Source organism: Strix uralensis, chromosome 4 (assembly GCF_047716275.1).
Source record: "Strix uralensis isolate ZFMK-TIS-50842 chromosome 4, bStrUra1, whole genome shotgun sequence".
NCBI classification, from domain to species: domain Eukaryota; kingdom Metazoa; phylum Chordata; class Aves; order Strigiformes; family Strigidae; genus Strix; species Strix uralensis.
The window spans coordinates 37,702,243-37,729,659 of NC_133975.1; the positions used below are offsets into that span (position 1 = coordinate 37,702,243).

Sequence of the window (27,417 nt, forward strand, 5' to 3'; positions counted from 1 at the left end):
AGGGGCCCAAAATCAAACACAGTGTTCAAGCTGCAGCCTCACCAGTGCTGAGTACTGGGGGATGATCACTTCCCTAGTCCTGCTGGCCACGCTATTTCTGTTACAAACCAGGATGACATTGGCCTTCTTGGCCACCTGGGCACATTGCCAGCTCATATTCAGGCAGTTGTCGACCAACATCCTCAGGTCCTTTTCTGCCAGGTAGCTTTCCAGCCACTCTTCCCCAAGCCTGTAGTGATGCATGGGGTTGTTATGACCCAAGTGCAGGACCTGGCACTTGGCCTTGTTGCATCTCATACAATTGGCCTTGGCCCATTGATCCAGTCTGTCCAGATCCCTCTGCAGACCCTTCCTACACTCAAGCAGATCAACACTTCCACCCAACTTGGTGTCATCTGCAAACTTACTGAGGGTGCACTTGATTCCCTTGTCCAGATCACTGATAAATATATTAAATGCAACTGGCCCCAATATTGAGCCCTGTGAACAGCACTTGTGACTGCCCACCAACTGGATTTAACTCCACTGACCACAACTCTTTGGGCTCGGCCATCCAGTCAGTTTTTCACCCAGTGAAGAGTACACCTGTCCAGGCCATGAGCAGCCAGATTCTCCAGGAGAATGCTGTGGGAATTCAGCAGTGGGAATTCAGCAGTGTGTAGTCCTAGGCAGCACACAACCCAACTCCTCACTTTAAGCTATCCCTCTTTTGCTTCCAATCCCATGAATACAATACCACTGTGGTTGCACCAACTGGCTAGAGAATGCTGAGGGAAAATAACGACAGAAAACCCAGCCTGGCATCTTCCTCTGGGTTAAGAGAATTTGCTTGGATCTCTCTATTCCTAATGAGTGGAGTTACTAAAAAAGTTGTCAGAGACTCTCCTGCTACATTAACTCTGAGTGATAAGTATTTAAAGTGTAACACTATCAGACTTACACATCTTGTCTGCCTCACTGAGCCATGCCAAACAGTGTTCCTATGAGACACTCGGAAGGATAAGGTATCTGACAAGAAATCTAGGCTGCTTTCAAATAATGCTGAAATTCTTATGCTCTTGAAATATAATCTATCCACAAATAATTTTAATTATCTATATATCCACCTACCTTGTCTTTTCAAACCAAGGACCTTGAATAGCTAATTTCTAAAGCCTCAACTGTTTGCACTACTTGACCAGGCACTGACTTACTGGCAACTACACTATGTTCCACCTCATAGGGAGCTTACAGCATCTGCAATAGTGTATCTTCCATTCAAAATTGATCATCTAACAAGCACTTGCTAGATCTTCATGTAAATAGCACTTTAAATATTTTATTAAGCTTCAGAGTACAAAAATCCAGTGAATCATGCTAATATTTTACAAGACAAACTAGCTCTGCTTTATTAAATAATTCAATTCACTTTTTAAAGCAAATAATCTTCTACTTTTACATTTATTCAGTATATATTTCTGTCTGCTTATTTGATATATGTTTTTATTAAAAAGTGTCACTAATCTTAATGTTTTAGGGGAGAAGAATTCAGTACCTAACAAATCTAAACTACAGACCGGTAGCAACATACAAAGTTGTGTCATAAACTAATCCTTGGATGCAACGACAGCTGGGAAATCCCCTTATTTCACAAATGGTAGGCATTTTACTTAAGCTTCTGCCCTTAAAAGACAGAAATACAGCCTCAAAAACTTCAAAGATGTCAGCTCAAAAAACAGAAGCATATGAATAAAGGTAAAATAATCATGCTTTTAAGTTAACTCTGTACTCTCTGAGCACCAAGTGCTGGTGTGCACCTGCTGTCATGCAGATGGTTTTCTTCCTCCTCAAGTTGAGGGGGAGGATTCACATAAAATAAGATTTTCTCTGTGCTGCCACTTCCTTGGTGGAAAATAAAATTGAAGTACCCTCTACTAAATTCAGTAAATGGGAAAGCAGGAGGGGGGAAAAAAGTGATAAACCTCATGAATTGGGCAGAAGGATTAAGTTACCTGAAAACTGTGTCTTTAGAGAAATGGAGATAGATTATCAAAACATTCAAGGACAGTAAGGCTCATATAGAAAGCCCAAATACTTCTGATATAAGATAGCCAGGTGTCCAGCAACAGAAATGTGACTTAGAATAACTTCCTTTATCACAGAATCATCTAGATTGGAAAAGACCTTGAAGATCATCTAGTCCAACCATTAACCTAACACTGACAGTTCCCAACTACACCATATCCTTAAGAGCTATGTCAACCCGACTCTTAAACACCTCCAGGGATGGGGACTCCACCACCTCCCTGGGCAGACCATTCCAACGCCTAACAACCCGTTCTGTAAAGAAATGCTTCCTAATATCCAGTCTAAACCTTCCCTGGCGCAACTGGAGGCCATTACCTCTTGTCCTATCACTTATTACTTGGTTAAAGAGACTCATCCCCAGCTCTCTGCAACCTCCTTTCAGGTAGTTGTAGAGGGCGATGAGGTCTCCCCTCAGCCTCCTCCAGACTAAACAACCCCAGTTCCCTCAGCCGCTCCTCGTACGACATGTGCTCCAGACCCTTCACCAGCTTCATTGCCCTTCTCTGGACACGCTCGAGTAATTCAATGTCCTTTTTGTAGTGAGGGGCCCAAAACTGAACACAGGAATCGAGGTGCGGCCTCACCAGTGCCGAGCACAGGGGTAAGATAACTTCCCTGTCCCTGCTGGCCACGCTATTTCTGATACAAGCCAGGATGCCATTGGCCTTCTTGGCCACCTGGGCACACTGCTGGCTCATGTTCAGCCAGCTGTCAATCAACACCCCCAGGTCCCTCTCTGACTGGCAGCTCTCCAGCCACTCCTCCCCAAGCCTGTAGCGCTGCTGGGGGTTGTTGTGGCCCAAGTGCAGAACCTGGCATTTGGCCTTATTGAAACTCATACAGTTGGCCTTAGCCCATCGCTCCAGCCTGTCCAGATCTCTCTGCAGAGCCTCCCTACCCTCAAGCCAATCAACACTCCCACCCAGCTTGGTGTCATCTGCAAACTTACTGAGGGTGCACTTGATCCCCTCATCCAGATCATCAATAAAGATGTTAAACAGGAGTGGCCCCAAAACCGAGCCCTGGGGGACACCACTCGTGACCAGCCGCCAACTGGATTTAACTCCATTCACCACAACTCTTTGGGCCCGGCCATCCAGCCAGTTTTTTACCCAGCAAATCGTGTGCCCATCCAAGCCGCGAGCATCCAGTTTTGCCAGGAGAATGCTGTGGGAAACGGTGTCAAAGGCCTTACTAAAGTCAAGGTAAACAACATCCACAGCCTTTCCCTCATCCAATAAGCAGGTCACCCTGTTGTAGAAGGAGATCAGTTTGGTTTTTTTTAATGAAAAGATCTGTGACAAAAACTTTTGACCGTAGTGTAGAAGAAAATATATACTATGCATCAGTGAATGCAATATTACATAAACACGTCTGGAAGGCCCTCAACTCCAGACTGTCAAAAGCATAGATGTTATACAAATAAACTATCACCAAGCAAAAAGGAGTATTCCACATTACTTTTACATAGATTGGTCTCAATTTGTATAGAATTATTGCATAATTTTAACATTCTTAATATAATTTTACATTACATACATGACTACTTTTTTTTTTTTTTTTTTTTTAGCTTATGCTGAAATTGCTTTACCTTGCAAAAGATCCACTGTGATCTGTAGCTATGATTTCTCTGGTTTTGGGCATCATATATAGAATGCTTTGTATATACTTGGAAGACATGTGAAAGAGCATACCTTATCATTTCCAATAACTTCCTTGGCAGCATTTTAGTTCTGTTTTGAAGTATCTCATACAGCACAACCACACCTGTTCTGGTGCTGAATCCCATAGCAAGTATGTCACAATGTATTAAAAGTTATGCAGGACTTTTACAAAATTCATACTAAATATGGAATTGTGAATAAGGTCCAGACAAATTCTACTGAACTTCTCTAAGGATGTCAGAATGTCTATCATATTTTATCACCTTGCCATTGAGATTTAAAGGCAGCTATTGTATAATATTACTATTTAGATGATGACTGCTGTCACAGAATAAAGGTCAATATTGCTAGACCTTATGCATATTCAACAACAAAACACTCCTCACCTTGAGCTACAATACCACTGATCCAGAATCAAATTGTATTTAGAATAGATGTGCTTAAAAACACTAAATCCCTTCCTCCCAATCTTTGAGTCTTGTGTATTGTTGTATATTACCAGCACCTGAAAAATCTGGAACAGAATAAATCTATGAGTTTGGTCATATTTCTGAATACAGAGATTCCACCGTGATCAGTAAGAAATGTCATAGTGCCATTGCAGTACAGGTTTTCTTGCAGTACTGTCTCCTACAGCGTCCTAAATGCAGTCTGTTTGGTCAGTTCCATGATGGCGTGAAAGATATGTGGCTCTTCTGATCATTACAGACCACTACCAGAAGACCATTGAGCAAGAACAACTATAACACTCAGAAGACTGCACTACAAAAGGCATTCAATGTTAGAAATTGTCTCTGACCTGGACTTTTGAAGGAGGTCTCTGTCTAAAGAACAGTGTGAGGTGTAGGATTCCCGTAAGCATACGTGGTACAAAGAGCAAGTTAGTTAATTCCAAAAATTGTGGAGAAAGAGGATAATCTTATTTGATAGAGAACAGTTACATGTGCAAAATCTGTGTGTAACTGTAATCCAATAAGCAGAAACAGGAATTACTGCAGTAGGGCAGATCACCAGAAACAATACCCTGTTGGAAAATGGTCAGTACAAAGGAGGGGATGAATGCTTCCCAGTCTACTTATTCACTAACAGCTCACTCTTTCTCTAAATAGGCCAAAACTCACCGTCTCACTGATGCCTTGTTGTGGTTTGTTCTGTAGGCTAAACATGCAATGTGTCAAAATGCACCTCCTTCTACCAATTTTAATTTAAATTCAACTGATTGTTCCCTTGTTTTTGTATGAGTATGTAGTGTTTGCCCCACAGTACATAAAGACAAAGTTTTTATAAATATTACTGTTTGATTCACTTTATTTTTAGGGTAAAACATACAAAAGCATTAAAAAGTAATTGCCTAAAGCAAAAAAGCCAAATTTAGGCTCTTTATGGGTCAGGCGAAGGCAACCATTGAGTTGAGGAAAGCTGTTTTCAGATACCTGTTGTTTCAGTGCAGAACATAACAAAACTGACGGAATATAAAGTGACTCGAGGAGAGGTGGAAGAGGAAAGAAAAACTATCCCTAACATGTTTTGCATTTGTTTCTTTTACCCTCAGGTACCAAAAGACCACCAAATATTTAAGTATATCCGTGACTCTCTAAAAATGTCTTTCATATAAGTAACAAGTCCACTAATCTGTTATATTTGATTCATCTGTTCTCCTTGTAATTTGAGAAAAACCCTGGACATATTAGCAATTACCAGCACAGGGGACCACTGTTGGCTCAAAAGATCATTGTACTTTACTTGACTCTTCCAGTCAAGGCAATACCATTGTCTTCTGTAATCACAGATTAAATACTTCATGAAATGAGCACATCAATTTTTGCATTGTGGAGCACAGGTCAATCCTCCCCACAAAACCAACTGAAATCTGCCACTATCTAACTCTATTAAAAATTATCTAGTTTCCTCTAAAGATTATTGAATCTGTGGACATTACTATATGAATTAAGAGATCTTTAAGCAAGACCAGGCAAATGGTCTTATCCATTCTGCTGAGGTCCTCAATCTGTTACCCTGAATTCACTCGAAGGTACGAAGCGGTAATATCTACACCTTAGACATCTAGAATTAAGAACACATCAGTGATACTCTCCTAAGCCTCAAGAGGCAGAGAAAACTTCTATTGAATACACTTTGAGTGAATGCAAGCTGAGAAAAATGTAAATTTTAGTGAATTTATGTTTTGGTGACATATTTACCTCTCAGGACCAATACTTCTGGAGATATGACTTCTCTGCTCAGAATTTGATAATACTCCTAATGACTTGGTTTTGATGTTTAATATAATGGTATTATTGAATTTCTGGGAATAAAAACTGTAATTATTCTGTTTTGTAATGAATATAGCTGTGATGGTTGCTCACCTGAGCTAAAAGTAAAATACCAGATTTTGTAAAAAAGTGGTCCTGATTCATAATGCACCTATCTGGAGACAGCAGCAAGCAGTAATTCTGCTTTTCAAAAGTGTAATGGCATCTTCTACGACAGTTTGGCAGCACCATGAGGCCAATGTAAGCAAGTAAGACCTAAGGGTAGCTGCAACTTTACCTTTTTATTTTTATGATGGTTCAAAGGGGCATAGGAAAGTCAGACAGAATAGACTTCTGAGGTTTGGGAGCTCTCATTCTCTACCTCAAACACATCATTACTGACACATGCAGAGATAGCATGTGCCTATCTCTGTGTGAAGACCTAGCATTCTGTTTGCCATTTCCACACAAAGAAATGAATTAATCTTAAGAAAGTTACTTCAAGAGAGGATGGATATATCCAGCTGCAGCTATTTTAGTTTGCTTCAACTTCTCTCATTTAAGTTTTTGTATTTATCTTTCCCTAACTTTCGTTAATGCAAACCAGCTGAATTTTTCCCTCCTGGGAATAGGTTATCATGCTTCTTGTTTGTTTACAAAAACCCTACCAGATACATTAACTGTCAGAATCAGAAGAAAACCATTAACTGTGGATAAAACGGTGGTCCGAGATCGCAATCAATTCTTGCACTGCATCTGCTGACTGGTGTGCTCTCTCTCTGCTGACAGACCCTATTCATGCGGGATTGAACTGGGTTCTCTGAGTGAAGACCATGACCCCCACCTGCCACTTGACATTAGAGAGCTCCGTCTGGTTCACTAATGGATAGATCACATCAATAAATCTGATTCCTTGCACTGAGTTGAGGAAGCAGATGGAAAGAGAAGATTAATCTCTGCCGACTGACATTATAGGGAAGATGTAAAAGATAACAGAAATTACTGACTAGGTCTCATATGAACTCTGGTTCACTGATGCATGAGATCAGCTTTCCCAGTAGGCTCCAGAAGGAATTGGATTTTTGTTTCTCCATGAGCACTTTATGCCTGTCTTCATCTTCTGTTAACATTCTTCTGAGATGAAACCTTGTAGCTGGTGGTGTTTGCCCTTAGCACAGGCTTATGATTGACTTTCACAGAACCATATGGCTACATTTAACATAAATCCAAGCCAGCACAGAAACTACATTATGCTGCGAATTTGTCTCAGTTTATTTTCTGTGCAGAATTGCAATCAAAAAATTGCTTAGGAAGAGATAAAAGTGAATTTCCGCTTCCTCAGAGCCAATACTAATACTACCATAATCCTGGAAAAAGCTCCAAGATCACATTAGATCAAACGATGATCAAAGTTTGGGAGAAAGGAAGAAAGAGAAGAGAGCTATTATCCATATGCAAAAACAGAAGAAACATCTGTGGGAACTGGAGATAAGCCTCTTCTAACAGCTTATTCAAATGTTTCAGAAAAACACTTTACATATGGTAACACTTGCTTGAGTTTGGTTGGGTTTACACAGAGGACCTGCTTTCTTTACAAACTGAAGACTGAAAGCCAAGAAGGAAAAAAAGAACTACTAGGGCTGCAAGTGCCTTCCTTAACTGCTTGTGTGTTAACCCTGGCAGGTTACTGCTCCACTGCTGGCTGCTGCTGGAGAAAGACTGAAGAAGTCATGCATGGCAACCTGCAGCTGAAGCTTTGAACATCAATTCAGACATGACAGTATCCCAATCTAAAAGCCAGGAGGACATGGTGACCTGAAGGTCTGGATAGTGACAAAAGCCTCAAACTTCCTCTCTTTACGTGTGCAAGAGTAAACCTCTTCCTCTGCAACGTACCTACCTTCTTGCTGGTATGAGAAAGAATATGGTGCTACAGCATGTAGAAGTCACCTGTAAGCATCCTATTATTTGTTCCTCCAAATTCAGATTCCAGCTGCTAGCTCTCTCTCCTGGAGAAGGAGAAATTCACTTCTGTGATATGTAAAGGTATATCTAGGATCAAAAGAACCAGTATAATCAGATGGCTCTGCCAAGCCTGCTCTTTCGTGCTCCTCTCTGCTATGCTGCACCCTGTGAAGATTAGCAAGGGAAACAAACAACGCTAAGCCACAATTTACAGAAGCGAGCAGGAGAGTCTGAAGCAAAGGATGACTCATGGTGCTGGGTGGGCAAGCAAAGAAACCTGACACAATTTTAGTTACTCATACTCTTCGTTGCAGGATTGTCCCATTACCTACTTTCCATTGAAGAGTGAAACTAGGCTTACATATTACTGAAAAAAATATCAAGTGGCTCTGCTCTCCTTACAGGCTTCTTCTGGATCTCTCAGAGGACCAGTACCTACACAGACTTCCATCTATTGTTGGTGATACTCACTTCTGAAGGAGGCAGGAGTTGGAACGAATCCAAGAGCCCCTCAGTGCACCTTCTGATATTAAGAGTGTTCATGCTATTTCACTCCTCTCCAAAGGAAGTGAGAGTACAGGAAAGCATCCAAATTTTGCAGTGAGGACTGGAAATGCTCATGTGAGCAGTAAGAATTTATATTACAATTCCTTATCTTGTTCTCTGCTCTTCTGGAATCATATCCCTACCAAGATAGAGAGAGAAGGGAGAAGGTTGTCTCTGAGGTAAGGTATTCTAATCTTGGCCAGTTCCTGTCTTGAATATTGAGTAAGTTAAGCTTTCCAGGGAGAAAAACAAAGAAGAAAGGTAGGGTAAAAGTACTCCTCCAATCTCTTTTACTACCTTTGCTGTCTTCATAAAGCTGAAAGAGAACAACTGCTCTAAATGTCTCAAAAGGCACATGGAGACAGTTTCAAAAAGCAAATGCGGCTTAAGAGAGACTAGAGTTGCATTATTTACCCAAAGGTTAATTCAGAAGTTTGAACAAAGGTTGAAATTTCATCTGCAGCTGAAAGACCTGGCTGAACTACTGGACATTTTAAAAGGAGATAAAACCAGGGGGAAGTTAAAGAAGTGAACTATTATTATGCCAGTGACTGATAGGATCTGATTCTGCCTCAAGCTGCTAGCAGGCTGAAGCTTCAGTCATAATGGATCTGTGAACCTTAGCTCACTTATTGATGTCCTTAGCTGTGGTTCTCTTGCAATTCAGAGTCCATGCTAACCTGCAATGAACTCTGAGCTGCCACTGCTATGCTACCAGCAGTCAGTCAAACAGCCAAATTCATGTCACTACAGGGACAGCACTGTCATAACCTCTGAGTTACATCCACTACCACCAACTTGGCAACTGTGCATGTACATGTGATGCAACCATCACTCCTGTTTCCCAGTCCTTATTGTTCCTTGGTGAAAACTTGTATACTACACTTGCATGCTCCCTCATATGCAACATGCCAAGATTTGTAGACTTGAGAGACCACCATTCAAGGATTCAACAAGGCAGAGAATTACACCTTGTGCCCAGAAGAGGGTGACGCTTTGTCTTTCATGGTACTCATTTCCACATATGTCTTTCTAAAGCTGGACTTCTCTTTGTGCAACCAACATTATCAGAGATGCTGGATGTTGGTACTATACATTCATCCAGGTCTTTGCTTTGCCATGATGTTTGGTATTGTCTTCTCACCTGTTTGAATGTGACAGAAAGAATCTCTAGAATCTGTTAAAATTCCTTTCTGGTTCAATTCAAGCTGCATTTATTGGGATGGCAGGCTTGACTTCAGCCACACAACCCGAGAGAGAGGTTAGCTTTTAACTTGGTAAATTTTGTGTGCTTAACTTTATGGTGTTGATGGCATTTTTTTACTAAAGTGTTTTTTTGTTTAACTTGCAATTTTTTTAAGCAAGTTTGAAGAAACTTCAGAGATAGTCCATCACAGATGCAAAATCTTTGGTTTGATTATTTCTGGCTTCTGTCACTAGTAAAGCATATGCTAGCAGCCATGTTTCTCATCATCTTGAGTCAGTCCTGTAGGTGATGAGGTGCATGCTATTCAAAAGGATTTCACAAGTAATCACAAGCAGTAAAGGACAAGGAATAATCCTGCTTTTCATCCTAGATATTCAGTGTCTAGTGCTCTAGAATTTTTTTATAAGTCCTACCTTGCCTATCCAACCACTCTCAGCTTCTCCTTCTGGACTACTCCACCTACCCATTTGCACACCCACTCCTATTCCTTTTGCGCCCAGTCATTTCCAGCTTTCTCCACTCTGCACTCCTGGATTCTTCCACTTTTAAATTTAATTCACTATGCCCTTATGACAACCTGACTTCTTTTAAGAGAGCTCTCCCGAACTTTTTCTCCAACAGATGACAAACCTCCTTGCAAAGAATTCTTACTTAAATACAGCAGAAAGTTTTCAACCCCCAATCCTGCAAAAATATGAAATTTTCAGAAAATGAGAAGATTCTATAGAAATAGAAAATGCTAGGAAGCTTTAACTATAACAAGTATAAATATGGTCACTCACTGATAGTGAATCTTACTTTTTTTCAGATTTTGACATCTAGATAACTTGAGGAGAGGACTATCAGGTTAGGTTAAAAACCCCTGGATTATTTACTTCAAACTAAGCTGATTTGTCAATACGCATACTAACATTATGTTTACATATTAGAGAGAACAATAATGGTATCAAGTAAAGCCAACAATACATACTATTAAAATACTTTGAGATTTCCAGCTGTTTTATGATAATTAATGCACTATGCACAAATCTCTTGAAGCTATAAACAACTATTCTTTAGGTCTAGGCCTATGAATCATCAGAATTTTGATGCAAAATGTCTATTTCTATTATCATTATTAACACTAAAATTGTCAAATTCATTAGATTAATATTCTCTCCGTAAGCCATACAAACTAAGAAATAGTATATCATAACGTAACACATGCATGACATGGAAACAAAGAAACAAATATATAATGATTCTAGCTGTGACACATTATGTTAGTGAGGTTGATAAACTGAATCTTCAGGCTGATAGCATGTTGTAGTCTCAAATCTATTACGCTTTGGAACTGATGTGTATCATCTCTGGACAACTTTCACACCAGGAGATGATCCCTGCAAGCATAATTTTTAAAATGAAGGGATTACAAAAACAAGCTAAATTTCATTGTATTGTTACCTGAATTAGTATCAACTAACAGTCTCATATAATATAGTCCCTTTGCCAAAATACTTGCACTTGGTGGTCCCATTACAAACATGTAAAGCATAAACCACGAATGGTTCTATTAACTCTACTTCAGCAATTATGTATCTGAATCAGTATTGTATAGTAATTGGTCTACAGGGAACAATAATATTTGGTTTTGTTCATTTTTAATCCAGTATGCTTACATTTTTACTTTAAAGAAAATGTATTAGGGTCTTCTGGTAAATATCTGCAGTATTTTTGAGTTTGCTGATAGTGATTAACTACGTGAATTTAACATACTGTTCTCTTCCTGCTGTTGATTATAATTGGTGGCTAAGTGAAAGTTTAAGAGTTTTTGGAACACGAAGCAGATCAATGTACAGTGTCAATATATTTTACAGATTAATTAGTTATTAACAGGCAGATGCAGATCTCCTCATTTAATCAAATAGCACCTTATCCCTTTTATAATGTTAAGAGTTACAATTAGCAAAACAGAATTTGGACATAAAGCTCTGATTTTTACCATAGTACAAACAAAAAATAAAAGGTAAATTTATGATTAATAATTCTTTACTAAAATTTAGCATACTGTGCTGATTAACAGGCTAGAACTCATTAGAAATGGTACTGCTTTGTCAGGGTTTTTTAGTGTGTGGATCAGAAACCAAGTATACTGATTTGGCCTAAGAATGCCAAAACATAGTTCAAATATAAGACAGATATTAATGACAAGGTTAAGTAGATATGGAACAGGTCTATAATATAAAGTTTATTTAAAGGAATTTAAATATTAATTTATATGGAATTCTCTATTTCCAGTTAAACATTTATCAGCAGTTCTGATTTCAAACTAGCTGGTAAAAAATATTACAGATTAGATATACAATTCTTTGATTGGTCATTCCTTATGCTATATTAATATGTCATAATATTTCTAAAACAAACATTTGCTAAGTAGTAAATATATTACAAACTAAGGATCAGATCTGGCAAATATGTAATCATGCAAATAGTTTGCAACAGCTTGCAGAATCAGGCCATAGAGAATTAATACAACCTCAACTGCACTCTTATTTTCTTAAGCGAAAGCAAACAAGATTTGGCTGTCAAAGTTTAGCGTTTGTTTTTACCAAAGTCAGTATGACAAACTATTTAAAGTCTAAGTTTAGAAAAATCAGATATAAAGATAAGGAAGTCTGTCCCAGATGTTTTTGACTATTGTAACCAATTTTTTTTATAAAATCACATTTTGTCTTCTGTGTCAACAATTAGCATCATGCAAACACTTAGAGTCACATACCCATAACTGCTATCGTGATATGTTGGAGAAAACACATCCATCTCTATAAGGCTGTCATGACCATTTGCAAGGACTGCTTGATTTCCTAATTCTCTATACACAAAGATACAAAAAGATGAAATTAGAGTGGCAATTTCAAATTAAAGGATGGCAAGATCCCACAAAAAGAATAACTAATTCTGTTGCATAACTTTCTTTTTCCTCAAATGTGCAAAACCGCAACTGCATTTTGAATGTGGGGTTTATCTGCCTTCCATGCTGCCCTCTGGACTATGTGCTGGGTTGTAACTTGAAGACATGGTGTTACAAAAGGCTGCCATTAGGTGGTCACTACCCTTTGGTGATCCCTTATTTATGTGTAAGTCCTTGAATAAAATTCCTGGCTGCTGCCCGTGGCAAGACAGGCTTAAGGACCGAACCATGCATAGTGGGGGATGTCGTGTACTTGATGAGGCTGGACCAGAAATGAAGTAATAAAAGTGAACAAAGACTATTAAAAGACAGTCTATTGCTGGCTACCTGGCATAGCCAGTCAGCCAGAAAATATACAGAGGGCTGACTACCACAGTGAATGGAGATCTCATGTTCTGCAAATGACACTGCACAGCAGCAGGGGAGGGAAAGGAAGGACCACAGACTCTGGCTCTGTCAGGGAATGGAGAGAAAATGAAAGGAGAGAAACAAAGCTAGGCACTATTAGTTTACTTAGAACTGCATATTTCTTCTGTCTGATCTAAACCAGGAAAAGATTAGTTTTGGAAAAAAAAATTTGGGTCCATGCTTGCTTCAATGGCTGCATATCTTTGTAGAGGGGAATGATAAACTCAAGGAATACTGTGCAAATACTACTGGATTCTGGACTATCAGTGCTTGCATAGGAGACAGGGGAGGAAATACACAGTGTGGTCAAATTCCAAGTATTCATGGTGACAGCAAGGGATTTTTGAGCAGGAAGGATGCCAGAGAGATCAAGCGAAAATCTAAAGTAAGACATTATTGACACTAAGGGAAGCTTATAAGCATATGGGCCCACTGTGCTAGGATTCAGGCACAGATGCTTGGTGAGCACCCAACTGCATGAGAATGTCAAAAGAAAACAGAACTTTTTTATTCAAGTTTAGTCTTTGAAAACAATACTGGCTGTTTGACTTAATGAACGTGTCTAACATGTGTATATACTGACCCCATAATTATCGCATGTCAATCTTTAAAAATGCATTCATGCTCTCAGCAATCTAAGTCGAGTCCTGTTTCCTCAACTTGCAGACCAGCAATGTGGCTTGCCCACAATGATACATGGGGTCTTCAGAAAAGCAGGACTTGAACTTCATCCCCAGTTTCTGCCTTTATTTTGTACCATGCCTTCTCAATATAAGTAATGTGTCTAATCAAGTCCATGTGTGAAAACCTGGAAGACTTACAGAATGGAACAATTTTGAATTTGATTAAACCAGGCACTGTTTTAGTGGGTGGAATGCATAAAATAGCTGCTTTGAGCAGACTTTTACATCCAGCAACATTGTGCTTTTGCAGACAATCAATCAGCCTCTACACAAATTGATTTAAGACTTCCCTGGAAACTATCAACACCCTTTCCACACGTTAATCAATAGTGAAGGTGCTAGCTTCATTGGCAGTCCACCCCAATAAAGACATATGGGTACATTCATCACACTTTGGGAGTTTCTAAAATCTTCACATTCTAAAATGAAGTTTGGATCAAGCTTGCAGAATGGTTTTGAGGTAACACATTCTAGGAATTGTTTTGTCTGTACCACTTCTGAGGTATTCTAGTACTTTAATAAAATCCTTCAAAATACAGAAATATTTTCCAGACATCAAGTAATTCTTCAACCAGTCCCATCTTTCTTCTCAGTAAAATTAGTAGATAAGTAACTGAATACCATAATGTTCCTACCCACTCTATTTTTAAGATAGGGGTAAAAGAAGACTAAACAGTATCAGTACAGACTACGAAAAACATGTAAGTTTCTTGGTTAGTTTCTACAAAAAACTCACAGTCCACCATACAAAACACAGTCATTATTCAAAAAATGAGGTATTTTATACAGCAAATCAAGTAAGAAAAAGCAAAGCTCTTGTTTGATTCACTGACATGTTAGCACAGATTCTGAATAAAGTTATATGATAGTCTCAGAGATTTATTCCTTGTCCGGAATATGTAAACTTCTCCTTGATGACAACTTTATTTTAGACATTCAATGCCTAAAATTAATGAAATTTTGCCTGAGAAACACACTAAGAGATGCTACCAGCCTACTTTTACCAATAAATTTATGAATTCTAACATACTTTTCCTCTGCACATCTCTAACATACATAACTGATTGTGCATTAGAAAAATTCTGCACATGCAAATATTTAACAGAGAAAGCATACAAAGAAGTGATTTACTAAGCATTTTTAAATATCAGTAATTTAGATCCTAGTAGAATGCAAAGTCATGAGAATGTAACTAATGATCCTGGAGCTCAATAAGTCATTACTAAAACTAATAGGTGAATAAAAACTTAAAGATCAATGATAATAAAAAAACCTACTAATATTTAATTACTTAATAATGAATTATAATATTCAGACACCTGACATGTAGTCATGCTTTTGCATTATTGGCACTGTCTAACCAGTAATTCAAAGAACAAAATAAAAAGTTATTCAATATAGCCCTGCTTTTTTATTTCTTCAAAAGTTCATATTGTTCTATGGTGCTGGCTTCTCCAGCAGATCTATTGCTTCTACAGCTGAACCTAACTCACAGCAGGTTGGGGAAGAGTCAAATAATAAAGATCATTAAACGTCCAAGGAAAAGGTCCTGCAGCCTGCAGGAAATCTGCAGCAAGTATTTTCTTAAGGTCTTGCCTTTTTTTTAAATGTTGATTTTACTGAGCCCCAGTAGAGTGAAGACAATTTCTGCCACTGCTCAGTCACCTCATTGTCATCTAAAGATGGCATCAGAGATGAAGGAAGCACTCACATAATCCAAGTTACAGCTTTAGGCCCTCATAAAATTTTAAGCAAAGAGTCTTTTTATATTTAAAAAAACATAAATTGGAATTTCTGTTGGACGTTATTGATCTGCCACCTCACAGTTCATCCATTTAACCAGTAACAGCAATGCTTTATACAAAAGTATTAACTCTACACAGAGCCAGATTGCAGAATATTCTATTAAATATACAACTCAATCCAATATTATGAAATATATATTTCAAAGTCACTTCCATTACTACTGCAAAATGATAGGGACTAAAACCTCCCTCAGGCTTTGCAAATACATCCCTCTCACTTACATGCACATACACAAAAACAGCCTATTCACTATCCAGCTATACATGACAGCAAGTTGTATGTCATTTTTATGCCACCCATCACCAATATGAGCCTATAGAGATAGAAAGATAGCTATGTATATATGCTGACATTCACATTCTGTACCTCTAAATGGCCGTCATCTAAGTCAGATAAAAAGAAAAAGAGAGGGCGAGAAAAAAAGCTGACTATGAACATAAGCTAAAATATTGCCAGAGAGGAAATAAACTTTCTTTCAGGCTGAGAAAAGGATGAAGGAAGAGACCTATCACAAAGTTGTTAATATAGTTGAAACTGAGCCTAAGAATCACACTCAGTAGGGAATCTTAACCGAAAAGGGAAAAAATCAATGACAAATAAGATGACTTCTTCACCTCCAGAGTTCCAACCAAGTGAGACTATTAGAGAAACTACAGTGGGCCTCTATCAATTTTTATGTGAAATTTTCACATTTCAGCTCATTCACAAGCGTTCAAAACTTGAACACTCAAATACCCTTAGCTTTTCATCAGGAACATGTAAAAGACAAAAAGACTTGGCAAAAAATATTCTCTCCAGGTTGGAAGTGGTATTCTCATTCAACTCCTATGTCCTTTTCTTTATAAACACAATAAAAACATATATGGCAATAGGAACAAAGATCAAAGACTGTACCCATCTACTGAAGATTAACCAGTGTCTGGAAAACATCAAAAATCTTATGCCCACGACAACCTTATTTGTTCTATAAGAAAACTCCTTCTAAATTGTCTGAGTATGATGATGAAATTCCTTCAATGGAATCCTATTCCACAGTGTCTGCATCTCATAAGCAATACAGGAGGGTCCAAGAAAACTAAGAAAAGGAATAGCCATTCCCAACAGCCTGACAGAAGAGTTGCCTGAAACATCTATGGGAACAAAACTACCTAACAGAGAATCTTAAGGTCATGTATGTTTTAAATTAGTCAAAATCAGCTGGATTATCTTTACTTTGCTATGAAACATAATGTAAAGGGATTCAAAGAATGAACCGAAGGGATTTCATAAACATTTTCAAGAATTACTGTCAGCTTCAATACAGTTATAAATGCTCAGTTTGATGACTAAATTGGAATATTATGGCTTTCGTTAATAAAAAATTAGTTCTGATTGAGTGTTACATGAGTATTAATTAATCACTGTAGGTAAATTCAGCTCTGTGCCAGTAAGTCCTATACATTTTTTTTATAGAACATTCTGCATCATATATCATTCTGCATCTAAAGAAGCTAGTGTCACCCTTTATATTAGCTGCTTCTTTCCTAGAGCCAGTTATCAATTCTAAAAGACAAAAAAAGAATGAAGACAAATTCATCATGATACCAGAACTAAGGAAATTCTTTTGTCTCACCAAATCCTAGGCAACTTTAGTAAACATCTAGTCTCACATGGGTATTTCTTTAAAGGGACCAAGTACAAGAGTTAAAAAGTTACTCAGAGTTCCTTGACATTCAATCTGTATGGCAGCACATATTTGACACAACATACCTGGCAAGCAAGGCAAGAAATTTTTTGCAACAGTCAAAAGTTACCGATTATGAACAGGAAGGAAAATACTCATCTGGAAAAATTAGTATACTCTCTGAGTCCAATTACTCTGCAATAGGCATTGTAAGGGAAAAGAGTGTCATTGTGAATTTTAGAGAGAGGATAGTTGTAGCACTGAGAAGTTTTCAGTTTTGTTTGCTGAAGGAGGGGAAGTATTAGCTGCTGGTCATCTTTCGTCAAGTTGAATGTTTTATTTAGAAGTGCCACAGTCTGTAGTAGTACCTAAGTAATTACCTGCTTTCCAGTGGCGCATTACTGCCAAGGACCCAGCTGTCCTGCAGCTGGACTGACTCAGGTGTGGTTTGCAGCTCGGCGGGCAAAGCAGCCGGCGGGGCCGGACTCTGATTCCTCCTATTTGTCAGTGAGTTTCTGTTAAGTGAGGTGATGGATGGGTGATGCTGTGCTGAATGTTGCTTGTGAGAAGGTGGCAAAGGCTGCAGGGTCGACTGGCCTTGGTTATTTGGAGGTTGTTCTAAGAAGAAAGAAAATTAAAGTTCGTTATACACCATCTTAGCATTTGCTACAACCAAAGCAGAATGAGAAATTCAACATAATCCTATCGTCTAATATATTTGCATATTATTCTATTAGCAGACATTCAGTGACATTCTCTAAGAGCAAGTTTACCCTTGATACACAAAGTTCTAATTAATATACAACAGATGGTAAAATTGCTTTTGGTTTTAATTTGTTTCAGGTTTTTTTTTTAATCTGGTTTTATTAACACCTACAGAAAATAGCATCTGACAGATCCCCTAATGTGCCTTTAGATTTCAGCTTTTTTTAACAAACCAACCCTGAAATTAAATGGGTAATTTCAGTAGAACACAAAGGTTTTCGAAATGCATATAATCCCTATAATTATTTAATGGAGTTTTTAAAGCTTATTTAACTGCAATAAATTATTACAAGCTAGTTGCTAAACAGCAGTAGACTAGTTTAGTGCATTTCAAATAAGGCAGATCTGCACTATGATCTGCTAATAGACGCTAAGTATTCTTTAGCAGAAGGTCACTCTGTGAAGCAGATGTTGCTTCATGGATATTTAACAGACTGAATCACATCTGATTACAACGTCAGAAGACTCATATACTTAATGACCGTCACATCCATTAGAACACACACAGAACAGATTTTCTAATTTCACACTACGCAATATAACTACAGTTTGGAGTAAGTCACAGGTGATCTGAGAGTCAGGTCATCAAAACAAAAGGAAATATTTTTTGACTTAACCAAAGCACGCAACACCCATAAAGCTTAAAATGAAAACCTCAGAACAGCAAAACCTACAATCAAATACCTCCATCAATGTTAGTTTTAACAATCCGTTCTGTAAAATCAGTAGTAAATAAGTCACAAATAGAAGACAAACCTTGTCATACAACACAATGAACACAAAATTAAAAAAAACCTCATGACACTTCACTTATTGTGATTTAACAATGACTGATGACACTTAAAAATGTAACACTTAACAATATGTAATTCAAATTGCAATCTATTTCCTAAACTAACGTAGTAGAACATACCTAATAATATAAGTGCAAGTCTTAAGCAGAGCAGAAGATACAGGGCCTGCACTTTGCTCACAGTGTAAATTCTTTCACATAGTTTTTAAATTAGTTGTTTGATCTTCATAAGCAATTCTCTGTTTGAAACTGGTTATAACTGCAAATTGTTACAAACCCAATAAAATAATACCTCGGTACAGAGTACACAGGAAAAGTATTTCTGTTGAAACAGATGTTTCCAATAACTTACAGGTGACTACTATAAAGTGAGTAATTTCTCATGTCATGAACGTAAGAAAAATCTGAGAATGTTAAGGAATAGATGTGTTAAGCTTAAGCAGAAAATCTAGCCTTTGGAATAATTTCCTTTCTGAGAACCCCATTCTCCTTTCCAGTTATCTTGTGTGGTCAATATCACTTTTGTCACAAACAACAGCGAAGCTGAACCTGTCATTAAAATAATGACAGCATTTACATTGCCAATAAGGTTTTCAACACCAAATCCCTAATACATTAATGAAAAATTACGTTCCAGGAAGGATACAACTGATCAGCTTTGTCTTTACAAACACTGACACAAAGGGTGTCACTGCATGTGGTTACAATCACTACCAAGGGCTTCAAGCCACATTCAACACACCAGCTAAAGGAAAGTTAACAGACTAACACTAGCAAAGACTTTTTTCCCATGTCTACTTAAAACTTTATCTGATTTAGATTACAAGATACTTACTGGCTAGTGCAGAATTAACTGTGCCCCTGTATTTTATAATATACAGGTGTATATAAAAATATATACATGCACATGTGTCTGTGTAAATATTTACACATATGCATAAATGCATTACACATGTATAAATGATTAACAGTACAGAAAAAATTACAAGTGATATTAAATAATTTTCATTAATTCATTTTTAATCAGATAAATTACTTAACCACAATTGTCTTAAGGACCTGACTTTTTGTCTTTGTTATTCCCTTTTTTGACTCTCCTACCTGCCTAACCTTGTTGAACAGTGTTGCCATGATCAGTGCAACACCATCCTCCTCTGCAGCTCCTACCAGCTGAAATGGTATTCCGACATCCCTCTTCTTCATTAATTTCTCATTTAAAATCTCAGCTGAAAATCAATCTTTTAATCTACTGTTTTTAGTACTAAAGATCTTGCACCATCCTCTGCTAAAGACAAAGCAGAGGATAAAACAACATTGTTTTCTTGCCCAAAGGAGGGTGTGAGTAAGGGGACTATGCCAGGCCTGCAGGTTTCTCTCAGGTAGACATCAGACCTTCCCCCACACTCTACCAGCGAGGAAGACGGATAGTAAAGGCTCTGTAAAGGATATTTATGCACTCCCCAAATAAATGCATAGACCTAGTAAGTACACCAATAACATGATGGAGGGATGAAACCGAATTCCTCAGCCCACAGGCCAGCTACTCAGGCCACTGTTTTGGATTTAGATTATTCCCCCAGAAATTTACTACAAACCTACAAAGCCCTTCTGCTATATAATGTATAAACATTACTAACATTGAAACTACAGAGTAACATAAAATTAATGAAGAGTTGTGGGATGAGCTTGTAACCATAAGGCGCAGGCTAGAAGGCAGCTAGGAGAGCAGAGCAAGTACAACTTTGCAAAGATCACATGTTCTCAAAGCCCACTGGCTCTCTCCATAAGATGCTGGCAGGTGACATTTTTTAGAGTGAATTCAAGTGGCAGGAAATCTACAGTCTCCACAGAATCAGAAATTCCTGAAAAATCTGGAATGATTTATTCCTCTTCTAATTACGCAAGAGCTACAGGTAGAATTGAGCCTAACAAGATTAATTTTCCATAAATCAATAGAGCAAAAATCTATATTCCTCTAAATTTCCTCAGTCCTATATTGTCATTCTGAATGAGAGATCACTGACGACTGCTCTTTCGACCTTTTCTTCAACCTGCCAGATTTCCTGAATCCACAGTTCTTCTGATTGCCATGCAATTTCTAACAGAAACTTCAATCTTGCACCACTGATTTGTGAGGAAGATATAATTATCACAACAATCATGTTTTGAATGCTGTTCTTAAGCTACAGCCAGATTCCCTTTTTTTACTCCTCTTTTAAGGAGTCAATAGCCAAAGAACAGCTTTCAGTATTACTGTGACTTTCACACAAAGCTATCAGTCTTATGTAGGACCTAAGCCTCTCAACATACCTGTGACACTATGAAAATATTCTCATTGTACATGAAGGGAAATGGAGGCACATATGTTAAGTGATTCACACAGGTCTCCTGAGAAATCAGCATGACAGCCAGAAAAGTAGTGTTTTTTTGCTTCCCATAATTAAGGAATTGATAAAGACAGTGGGAGTTCCATGACACAGATATGTACTTCATGATCCCTGCAACACTGGAGACTACTCCTGGTGAAAATACTCCTACATGTACCACGATGGCCAGTATTGAGAGTCTGTAACTTTTCCTTCCTCTCTATCAATCAGCTTGTTGGAAAATGGGAATCCTAGAGGTAAACAGTTCTTCCCTTGGTTAGTGAAAAGATCAGCAGTCCTGGGACTTGGCCAGGGCCCTCACAACAAACCACGCATTGGAAATTTCCTTCTAGGAGACTATCAGAAAGAAGAAAGAGCATTCAAATCTGATGCAGTGCAACTGTGTTGAAATACATAAAAACTATTGCAGAAAGCTACAGTTGCTTTGCTTTAAATTGGATTTTAAATGCTATCCTAATTGATTTAATCTAGATGCGAATATCTGGTTCAAAAATAAGCAGGTATAGATACAGGTGGGCTTATGTTTAAAAATGGTAAGTTTTAATTAAAACTTTGTTTGGTCTAGACCCTAATGATTGTAGAGCAATCTCATTCATTTTAAAGAGAAGACTGCTGCAGCAAGAATCAAATGTAAATTGGCCCAGCAACTAGCCTGTGCATTCAAGTTGTTCAGGTGCAACAGAAAAAGTCCCACATTTTTGATGCATTTGCTGCATAAGTCACCATCAGGTAATTATGCATGTGAACATATGTACAAAACTTGGAAAAGTCACAAGAAATCGAGTAGAAAGCTGTCTTACTACAGTTACATGAATTTTTCAAAACATATTTAAATTGTTATTTACCCGAGGGAGCACAGTGAAGCAAAGCAGCGATTTCAATTGTAGAGGTAAATCATATGCACTCTGTAGCCTTTCACAAAACCTTTTTCTTTTTTCTTTTTCAAAAAGTAATTTACATTTAATTAATTTTATCATTTAATTGTTACAGAATTTGAACAGCATATGAAAGAATACAGAAAAATGCATACATGAAAGTAAAAAATAAGGAGAGAGAGACATTTATGAGAACTACTGCCATTTGGGGGAAAGGGGTTAATCCAGAAGGAGGAAAGCAGGCCAAGTATCCATGAAAAAAAGAATTTGTTACACATTGTGTGTGATAGCCTTTCTACAACAGACAGATCACTGAGACCTGTCAGCTAACTACTCATCTAGGAAAAAGAGGTGATTTTCATTTGGTAAGGATTAGGGTTTTTAATAGTGTATAATTAACATTAACTTTGAGTTTCCATGACAAACACAAAAGCAAAGACTTCCATTATGATAGAAACATTTCAAATGTGAGCATAATGTAATTCAATATCTATGTCTGTGACAGTCTTAACTCTTTCTAGTCAGGTTGCTTCTTTTTTCCTCTCTCTTTAAAAGAGTCTCTGCCATGGTACAGCAAATACCCAGAATATACACCAGAATTAAGCAGCTGGAATAGACTGACTGTTTTAGAGAACTGGTAAAAAAGAGATAACCTTTCGTTTCCAGGTCACTGGTCCCTGGTTTGCTTGCAGTCAAAAGTAATTTCCATAAGAACTAGTTTGATTTCCTCAATAAAACACTTTGATGGACTTGAAATTTCACCTAATTGACATATAGACATATTTCCAAAAGTACGGTAAGCAAAAGTAGGATTTACCTTGGAAATCCCTGCAAATTGAAGAGACTGGGTATTATGGCTTAATTATTCCTAGAGCTCCCAAAGGAGCTCTGTTTTTTTAAGTCCCTGCTTATGGAGGGGTAAGACAGGCTACCTGTACCACTATGGCCAGGGCTTCAGTGATTCTTCAGGCAAGCAAAACCATTCACTCTGGAATTCACTGGTCTGAGAGCACCTTTCATGTGAAGCTGTATTTAATTAATGAAAACAAAAAGAAGGTTATGGGTTTAGAGAAAAATTGTGTATTTAAGTGTTCATTTGTAATTAGGCAGATCTGACTTTTGAATGAACCACTGCTTCAGTGTACCTTTTCTGCCACAGTGTGCAAGACTCAAAGCTTCTTTTCTGATCATTTACTACAAGCTATAGTGGTGATCCAAGATAACTTGCTGTTTGTGCTTCTTTTGTGGTTAAGCCCAAGTATTTGTTTAATCTTATCCATGTCCAGTTAGGTCTGCCCTGCCAACTGGTTCAAGGATCCAAATCACACAGTCAAACCAAGAAATGAGGTGACGCAGTGCCTACAACCACAGGAGAGCCCCTTCACTCTGATTTGTTGTCAGCCTGTACTATCCTTTTCTGCTTGCTTTAGAGTTAATGGATGTACAGATGGAAACAGAATTAACCCACAGCCACTGCTGCTGACTTCCTCTTGGAGCACTGTGCTTCTGTGCTAGCTACGTGGTGACAAGAATGTGGAGAAGTGACAAGGACACTTTGATCAAGATATACATCTTGCGTGTGTGTGTATGTGTATACTATTATAATATAAAATAGGAAAAAGTCATACAAGTAGCTTGATCAAAGTGGGCCAATGTTTGTCTCCTCATCAGTACACTGCCTGTAGGGTCTGACAACCTGTCAAGCTACCCGGCAGTGAGAAACTACCACTGAATTTAACTGCAGGATATGCTCTGTAAGATTGCATCGCCTTGCTTATACATCCTGAGTTTGGAAGAAATGATAAAGAAAACCTGAATTTTGTTATTCACATTACACTATTTTTAAATCTCAACATTATTTTACTTTTTAAAGGTAAATAAAGACTTCTGCTGTGAAAGGGAAGAAAGTCTGATTTGATTATAGAGAAACTCAAAATGGTCTCATGGTGCACACGTGGTAAAAGTCTAAGACCTACCAGATGACAAGAGGAGAGAAGTAGCTGGAGCTCCCTGGAGGGCAGTAGGATAGTCCATAACATGTAACATTGGTATTTTAAACCACAAAGTACATGTTGAGATTTTCCTATACCCTATAAGGAAGCTGCTCTTTACCAGTTAAACATACACTGGAAGACAAAGAAATGAGTCATGCACAAAAAATGCACTCTTTAGAAACTGAAGAAAACATATTTTTACCAATGTCTTTCAGCTGTGTCTTTCAGATGTGCTATCTACAGGAGTGTTACTTCAGGTTAAAGGCACACCTGTAATTTTGTCTTTCCATTTTGCAAAGTATTTCCCCTCAACAACTTCATACTCATAATATCTGTGCATGCTCAGCTATGTTTTCCAATTCAGTTCTCCATAATGTTTTAGAAAACTTACCGCAGCAAACAGAAACCATCAGTTGCTAACAATCTTTTCACAGAAACTTTGTAAAGTGTATGAACTGAACTTTAAACTTACTTGAAAGACAGAATTTTTTGTCCCTGGTATTTTTAGAATAAACAAGCTAAAAAGCTATACACTCTATATGATATGTGACCCTGTGAAGATAGATAAAATAACTTTCTATTTTATGGCATTTACTTTGAAAATCTGATTAAGATAGATGTCTCTAGTTTGTAATTCTTCAATGTCATGTTGTCATAGTTCCCATCAGCAAGATGCTTTAAAGGCTTTCGATTAATATTGCATGCCAGAACTGAAATTACATCCTTTGTCGTTTAGTTCTTAATGGTGCAAGTGATATCTATCAAGTAGTGTTTTATGAAGCATGTGTGATTTTTATTACAGGCTGTTTTCACAAATCTTCTTCAGGTTTCATAAAGACCGTTCATGGTTCACAACAAATATGCCCTGCTTTTAAAGTCATGCCATTCTCAAATGCAAAATAAAACTTGGATTTTTTCAGTGAGGTTTATTAATAAAACAAAAACTCTTCCTTAATTTAAATATGTATATAATAATCTTAATTAGCAATGCAAAAAAATTACTGTAAGCCCCTCAACTCTGCATAAGAACTACATAGTAAAAAACCACAAATGTAATCATGTATTCTTTTCATAACTAACAGGTTGTTTGCCAAATGTTATAAGTGTCTTAATTTTTAAAATGTAGGTGACATACAGATAAGTCAAAAGATACAACATTCCCCCATAATCCAAGTACAACACAGATTTTCAACAAGATGCATAGAGTTAAAACTTCTTCAGTTTACTGGAAACCTGATAGTTGGGGTAGTTGAGCAGGAATCTTAGGTTTGGTTATTTTTGGTCAACCTGCCATTTAAACAAAAATGTGCAAAGTCAATAAAGCTTAGGTCTTAGAGGACACATGAACAGAACATATTTTTCAAATATTTTTTTGTCCAAAGACATAAAGAGCTTTCGCTTGATACTTAACATAGTAAGGCAAATACACTGTGGGAAGAAATACTGCCCATTGAGAAGAAAGCGGGCATTTCTTCCACAGATGGTGGTGAAAGGAAAAATCAGAGGATTTACTTCTGAAAGGTTTATTAAATGTTGTTTCCACTCTCTGTTGTTCACTGTGGGAACTGAACCAGCTCACTTTTAAAACATTTTTTCCATTAGCTGGAATCGATTCTCAAAGCATTCCAACACATCCACCTCCAGCCTGCAACCGCTCCATTAACCCCTTCAATACATATGTAACATGCGGTCAATATTATGGCAGGCAAAATCTGTTTCATTTAAATACCATATAGTGACACATGCCTTCTTGCCCATAGTACCATACAAGAGATCAGCTAACGGAAAGTAGTTACAAAAGCGTATGGGGGGAAAGAGCTCAGGTTGGGAGAACAAATTCACCTGGATCAAGGAAAACTGATGATGATGCTGTCATCCACAAGCCAGACATTTTAAGTAACAAAGCAAACTGAAACTTTGAAGGTTTTCGCTGAGTTGAGTATGGCTTAATCACTTTATGAAAACTGAAACAGAGATAAATATTTCAGCTTCAGTGAAAAAAGCTATAGTGGAACTAGTTCAGCAAACAACCTTCCTAATAGTGGTCTCTTTATCCCCAGAGGGATTTAAGAAGAAAGATGAAAAAAGAAAAGTACAGAAACACTGCTAAAGTAAATTGAAATTTAATCTGCTGGGGTAACATACTTATGATCTTGCTTTACAAGAAAAAGAAATAAAAAACCATAAAAAGCATGATGGCAACTGTGCACACAGAATGAACTAGAAGCAACAGTGTACTTACAATCCTGCTGTCATTACGTGGACACCATCTCCTTCCACCTCAGGCTAACCCTCACAGTAGTTAGCAGGAATACTAACAGACATTATTTCTATTTTCTTTTTAGGACCTGAGGTCTGTGAAACCAAACAAAACCCTCCAATGGTAAAATGTCATTGACTGACTTCCAACAATTTACCTGGAGATCAAACTGGGAAAAGATGCTATCACATAGTAAGAAATGACAAAAGCTTGCTCACTTGATACACAAAAATGATGTTCAGTTTACATTGTGCAGCGAATCAAATCATAATAATGGAACCGTTAGTGGTGTGCTCCTGTCCCGGCATCCCTGCAGTGGGATTCAGATGTTTTTCAGGACTGTGGGCTCAGTTTTTTTCCCTGGGGGATAGCAGTCTCCCTGTGGCTGGGGATCACCAAACCCATAGGCTTCACTTAAAGTCACACTTGTTTCTATTCAGAATAGACTTTTCTGCATCTTCATCAATCAGATCATCGTCTTCCTTGTTGAAGAAATTGAGAATTGAGGAAGTTATGCATTTATTGCTAGCTTCAGATAATCTTCTTTCCTGATAACTCATGGAAATCAGTGGAGAAATAAGTTTTGACTTCACAAATTGAAGGCTAGCTTTTTAACCAGAGAATTCAGGTTTTCATTGAAAGAAAACAAAAAATGAAACAAAAATGGAGAAGTCTGGCTGGAAGACTTTGTAGGGCAAGGAAAAACTCAGCTTTCTAAACAGCTGACAGCGGACTGGAATCAATCTGAAAAATCTTTGAGTACGTAGCCAAAACCTGTCTGTAAAACACAGGTAAAATGATAAGGAGTAACCCCTTTCCTGCTTTGTTTATCCTGTACTTTATGTTTATACCACACACAGATAGCCATTTAATTTCAACAGCAAAAACTGTGATTTATAAATAAATATTATAAAAGAAGTACCATGCTTCAGCTGTAAGCTAAATTCTATAATCCTGATTCAGGCAAAATGACAGTGTGTTAATATATGTACTCATTTCATACCACATGTTTAACTGGAGTGCAGTATGGATTGTGCAGTCTGATGCATGACTTCTTAATAGATTTCCTAGCATTTTCAAGTGTTAGATAATTTTGGTTGCCATCCAAAATCATTAATCCAAAGTGAGCTAT

At 37.7% G+C, this 27,417-nt stretch overlaps 1 protein-coding gene across 1 annotated transcript in view; it reads right to left on the minus strand.

The window, feature by feature from the left end:
* TENM3 (teneurin transmembrane protein 3) overlaps window positions 1–27,417 on the minus strand; it is a 363,886-nt gene that overhangs the window by 122,470 nt on the left and 213,999 nt on the right. Inside the window, exons 5-6 of the mRNA XM_074866418.1 lie at window positions 17,592–17,829; window positions 12,460–12,552 (exon numbers count right to left, since the gene is read on the minus strand). Of these exons, the coding sequence (XP_074722519.1) occupies window positions 12,460–12,552; window positions 17,592–17,829 (331 nt within the window). The remainder of the gene's footprint in view (window positions 1–12,459; window positions 12,553–17,591; window positions 17,830–27,417) is intronic.